The following is a 6,069-nucleotide window of genomic DNA, read 5'->3' on the forward strand; positions in this document are numbered from 1 at the left end:
CAGTATCCACTTACATTGTGTTGTGGAGACAGGAACCATTTCCTAGTTTTGCTTTGAATGGTATGCTAGGGTTTGGAGTTTGCTCTAGTGCTTTCTTGTATGGTTTGGGGGTGTGAAGGGGAGGGAATTCAGGGAGGCTCAGTGTTGCTGCAGAGTTTCCTAGAACTAGTTTTAAGAGTGACATTCCTGGTCTTAATTATTACAGTAAGCTCTAGATAGCTGGCCCTAAGAATAAAGTTAAAAATAAGAGCCAATAGTTTTATTTGGAGAAACACACACACACACACACACACACACACACACACACACCACTTTTTTTTTAAACCACAGATCTGTATGAAATAATGCTGAGGCAGATTTAATTTATAGTATAGTTAGTATCTTTATTGCACATAGAAAGGAATTCTAGAAAGAACCATTTGTCCAGGCACTTGAGTTACAGAAAGGAGAGTTTTAAAGTCATTAATAACTGTTTCGACAACTATAAGAAAATAATCAAATTGGAAATTGCTGTGATTTGATAAAGCTGGGTGAAGCTGAGAAGAAATCATGTTAATGCTGAGACTGCTGTGTGTTCCGAGTTCATTCTTCTAGTGGAGTTGCCACCCAGGCACAGAAGTTAATCTCCTCTCAGTGTTTTGAGTCCTGGTTGCCGTGGCTGTTACCAAGATTCTGCTGGGCAAGATTTTGGCACAGATTAAAAGCACCTTGAGGGAACTGGTCTGAGGAAGTGCCAGCACCAAGTTTCTTTGCTTTGAAGATGATTTTCACCTTAGAGAAGGTTGAAATTTGGGAAAATGCACAGTGATTTTTAAGGAAAAGTTAGATTTAAAGATGTCCCCATCAGTTAATAAAGTATCTGCACTAGGGTTTTCTAAAGGAACAGGACTGGTACAATGATGTATATAGGGGGAGGCTGTGGTCCTAGTAGTTCAGCAGTGACTGTCTCCTGATGGAAAAGAAAAGACTGGGTGAAGCTGGACAGTGGTGGCTCAGGCCTTTAATCTCAGCACTCAGGAGGCAGAGGCAGGCGGATCTCTGTGAGTCGAGGCCAGCCTGGTCCATAAGAGCTAGTTCCAGGATAGGCTCCAAAGCTACAGAGAAACCCTGTCTTGAAAAAACAAAAACAATAAAACAAAGCAAATAAACAAACAAAAAGACTGGATGTCTCAACAGTCCCTTTCAGACTGGTGCTGAAGTTCCGGGGAAGTCCTAAGAGAGCTGCTGGTCTTTAGTCTGAGTTGGAATCCTAAAGAAGTAGGTTTTAATACCAGCGAAGGAATGCCTTAGCAACAGGGTAGATGAACTTGCCAGTGATACTAATGACAGGCAGACAAAAACAAAAGCTTCCTTCTTCCATGTTCTTTTACATGGGCTGTCACCAGAAGGCGTGGCTCTGATTTAGAGCAGGTCCCCCCAACTCAAACGGTCCAGTCAAGAAAAGCCCTTCATAGTGTGCCCAGTTGAGCTGCTTCAGTTTTACTTGATTCCAGATGTAGTTGACAACCAGGATTAACTATCACAGTATTCCTATTTGCATATATGGAATTCGTGCATGTGTAGTGATAGTTGGAGGGCATTTGCTGAAATTTTTCAGTCTAATACTCTGTGTTGAGGGTGAGGGCTAGGGTTAGGGAGACAATCTAGCAGTTGAGAGCAAATACTGTTGGTGCAAAGGACCTGAGTTTGGTTTCTGGCACCCATGTCAGGTGACTCATAACAACCTGTGACTCCAGCTCCAAGGAGCTCATTCTCCTGGCCTCCTCAGACACCCACACAGACTTTCTATATACATGATTTAAAAGATAAGAAAATAAAGCACTGTTTTTTTTTTCTGCTTATTTTTATTTTGTGTATCTGGGCATTTTGCTACACCATGTGCACGCCTAGTTCCTGAGAAAGCCAGAAGAGGATGTGGAATTCCCTGGAACTAGAGTTATAGATGATTGTGAGCCACCATGTAGATGCTGGTAATTGAACCTGGAACATCTCAAGAGCAGCCAGTGCTCTTAACCACCGAGCCACCACTCCAATCTCAAGAAAACAAATCTTTTAATAAAGTGTGTTTAGGGCCGGGCGATGGTGGTGCACGCCTTTAATCCCAGCACTCGGGAGGCAGAGGCAGCCTGGTCTACAGAGCTAGTTCCAGGACAGGCTCCAAAGCTACAGAGAAACCCTGTCTCGAAAAACCAAAAAAAAAAAAAAAAAAAAGTGTGTTTAGTTTATCTGGGTTCAGAATGTGGCATCTTAACAGACCCCATTTGAAATAGCATTCTAAGTGTTGCAGGCCAGGCTTTTCAGTCACTCCCATCTCTCTGCTGTCTTCTGATGTTTTTAGGGAAACCTTTGGGTTAGTATTTATAGAAAGAAGAACTTGAAGTCATGCAACTTACCTTTATGTATGTACAGAAAATTGTAGATTATGCAGTGAGTTATACCTGAGTGCATTTGAAGCTTAGGGAGATATGCTTTGATCAGGACTTCCCATCTAGCCAGTTACATCCTTGGGGTGCAGTCATGCTCTTCCCCAGTAAAACTGTTTCCCCAGAACATTCTGTTACACTTGTGCTGGTGACAAAAGTGAGCAAGCTGCTTTTCTAGGATGCCCAGGGAGAGGGGACACATTGGATGGTGGAGACTTTGTGGAGCTAGCTGGTAGTGTGTACCGCTTCTCTGCTGAGCCTCTGTCCTTGTGTAAATGGTGCTGGTGCAGCGTTCCTACTCAGCACCTACTCTAGTGCCACAAATGTCCTGTCCTTCCCCGTTGGGCATACCTAATTGGGATTGTAGTCTGTGCTTGGATTCAGCGCGTCCCTACTACTTAGGATCTCTTGGCTGCATTACGAGGTGTTGTGCATTCTAATTGCATGTCTTCCCTTAGTTGCATAAAACAGTTCTTGTTTTGTTGTTACTAAGTAGTATTTTAGTTACAGATGGTATGCCACTGGAACTTAAGGTGCTTTCCATAATTGCATTATATTTATGGTTTCCTATTCAAAGCTTAGCGGCAATCAAATAGGATCCTAGCTGTTACAGACCAGAATTAGTAGACATCCTTCTCTTTAGTCTTGGGCATTCCTTGCTGAGTAGAAGCCTTCTGTAAGGGAGTGTTTTGAACACTTCTAAGGTTATGATTGTGATCAAAATTGCTTTGTTATTACAGAGAAAATGCCACGTGCAAAAGCAGCTCAGGCTGGAAGACAGGGTCCTGCAAAGAGGCGCCTTGCAGAGCAGTTTGCTGCTGGGGAGATCATAACCGACATGTCTAAAAAAGAATGGAAACTAGGACTGCCCATTGGCCAGGGTGGCTTTGGCTGCATTTATCTTGGTAAGTGTATGGTGATTACTAGTCATCAGTATAAAGACTCAAATGTTTCTTATGAAATAGTTTCTCATTTAAGCTATTGCAAGGTTCTCTTGATTATCTGCATTGAGATTGTGTGGTTGATTATAAGATCACCTCTGGTATATAAATAGAAGATGGCTCATTTTATTATAGAAAAAATTAAAATGCTATGATAATTGTTACTGGTAAACACAATATCCTAAGAGTCTTAGGATTTCTACACAGTCTAAGTTATCTTGAGACTGGAAAGGTGTATCCGTCCTTTTTCCTCCATATTAGACTTGACCTATGCTAGTTCTATTAGCGTGCTTATCTTGGGATAGTTGGAGACCAAGTTAGAATCCTGAACTTCTGTGAGTTTACTGAATTATCAACATTAAAAATGGTTTACCTGGGGCTGGAGAGATGGCTCATTGGTTCAGAGCCTTGACTGCTCTTCTAGAGGACCCGGGTTCAATTCCCAGCATCTACATGACAGCTCACAGCTGTCTGTAACTCCAGTTCTACAGAACTTTTAGACATTATTTATTTCTGGCACAGGCTAGAAGAAGGGATTAAAGTTACATATGGTTGTGAGCCACCATGGATGGTAGGAATTGAGCTCCAGTCCCCTGGAGTAGCAACCAGGACTTCTAACAATTGAGCCATCACTCTAGCCATAACAGTTTCAGTTTAGAACAGTTTACATAAAATGAAATGTATAGACATTTTTAAAAACCCACAACTGTAAAGATCTATAAAATGTAGCTACTTAAGTGATTTTCTTTCAAGTAGTTACTATAAAATGAAAACTTAATTTTTGTCCCTTTCCAGCAACATCTGACTAGGAGTGTCAGTACTACAGTGAAGGTTGATATCGTCTGGAAACTTGTTAGCATTGCCATTCTCATGCCCCACCTACCCGTGGTTCAGAGACTGGGGAAGGCCTGCGGAGCTGTTTGAATAGCTCTTTAGGTGGCTGGGTGCATACTGAGGTTTGAGAACCATACCGGGCTGACCCTGCTTTACTTCTGTGACTGGGAGCTCTGCTCTGCCCTTGGGCTTATGAAACAGCTTACAAACAGCACTTTGGTACCCTATCTTATGTCCAAGCCTCCTGATGGAGATCGTACTTGCCTTTGGAAAAGCATATGCTGCTACTCTGGTTTGTTTAGAACCAGAGCTGTCCCAATGAAGTAGGCTATATTTATGTAAAGTGAAAGTCCTCATAAACCACGAAAACGTAGCTGTTCATGAAATGATCACTTTGTTGTGATAAAATAACCCTTGGGGGTGGGGAGTGTGTGACAGCAAACACTGCCATTGTAGTTCCTGATTTTAGAGGGTTCAGTCCATGCTGTTTGGCCCCATGCCCATGTGTTTCCATGTGTTTGGGCAGAGTGTCATGATTGTAGGCTCATGTGACAGGAGAGTCTCCTCTGATGTACTGGAAGTAGAAGAAGGCTCCAGGGCAAGATTCCCCTGCTGGCTTCTATCACTGTGTCCTACCACTGTCTTCTCCAGCTGTGTCCTACTTCCTGAAATTTTAGAACTTACCATCAGCTCTGTATGCTGCAGCCTTTTATGGGGTCACTTGCTCCTCATTCCATTACATTAATCATAGCAGCCAAATAATGTATTTCAAGCTTCCTCCTCTGAGGAGGTGCTGTGGTCACTGCAGGACTGGAGTTCATTAACAGAAACTTGTTGCTAAGTAGGTTGTTCATTTCATCTCCCTAAAGTCTGTGCTTGAGCCACCATGCTACCCTGTGCTCTTCAGTATTGCATAGTATTGTTTCTATTTCAGTGTCCTTGCTCTTATGACTTTTGCGAGTTTGGAACTTGCTTTGTGTGTATGCTTGATGTTTTATTTCTATCATTAGAATGTGCCATCAAGTTGTTAGTATTTTTAATACTTTTTTTATTGATACTATTGAGATCTCCCCTCCCTGCTTCTCCCGTCCCCACTTCAATCCTCCCCCAAGGTTTCCATGCTTCCAGTTTACTCAGGAGATCTTGTCTTTTTCTACTTTCTACTTCCCATGTAGACTTGATCTATGTAAGTCTCTCTTAGTGTCCTTATTGTTGTGTAGTGGTTTGTAGGCTGGCTTTATGTTTAAAAACCACCTATCAGTGAGTACATGTGATAACTGTCTTTCTGTGTCTGTGTTACCTCACTAAAAATAATGTTTTCTAGCTCCATCCATTTTCCTGCAAAATTCAAGATGTCGTTATTTTTTTCTGCTTTGTAGTACTCCATTGCGTAAATATACCACATTTTCCTTATCCATTCTTCGGTTGAAGGGCATTTAGGTTGTTTCTAGGTTCTGGCTGCTATGAACATAGTTGAGCACATGTCCTTGTGGTATGATTGAGCATCCTTTGGATATATACCCAAAAGTGGTATTACTGGGTCTTGAGGAAGGTTGTTTCCCAATTTTCTGAGAAATCGCCACACTGACATCCAAAGGGGCTGTACCAGCTTGCACTCCTACCAGCAATGCAGAAGTGTTCCCTTTACCCCACAACCTGTCCAGCATAAGTTGTCATCAGTGTTCTTGATCTTGGCCATTCTTATAGGTGTAAGATGGAATCTCAGAGTTGTTTTGATTTGCATTTCTCTGATGACTAAGGATGTTGAACATTTCTTTAAGTGTCTTTCAGCCATTTTAGATTCCTCTGTTGAGAGTTCTCTGTTTAGGTCTGTATTCTATATTTTTTTAATTGGATTATGTGTTCTTTTG

At 41.9% G+C, this 6,069-nt stretch overlaps 1 protein-coding gene across 4 annotated transcripts in view; it reads left to right on the forward strand.

Annotated features, from left to right (window-relative positions):
* Nucleotides 1-3,166: 3,166 nt before the first annotated feature.
* The window catches only part of Vrk1 (VRK serine/threonine kinase 1), a 41,857-nt gene continuing 38,954 nt past the window's right edge, over nucleotides 3,167-6,069 (forward strand). For all 4 annotated transcript variants that reach the window (XR_007594046.1, XM_050154767.1, XM_050154768.1 and 1 more), the window contains exon 1: nucleotides 3,167-3,328. Coding sequence is in view for 3 of the 4 variants with exons in the window: in XM_050154767.1 (XP_050010724.1) it covers nucleotides 3,169-3,328 (160 nt within the window). In the remaining variant the exon portion in view is untranslated. The remainder of the gene's footprint in view (nucleotides 3,329-6,069) is intronic.

This window comes from Alexandromys fortis, unplaced genomic scaffold (assembly GCF_014885135.2).
Source record: "Alexandromys fortis isolate MF-2015 unplaced genomic scaffold, M_Fortis_MF-2015_v1.1 scaffold_91, whole genome shotgun sequence".
NCBI classification, from domain to species: Eukaryota; Metazoa; Chordata; class Mammalia; order Rodentia; family Cricetidae; genus Alexandromys; species Alexandromys fortis.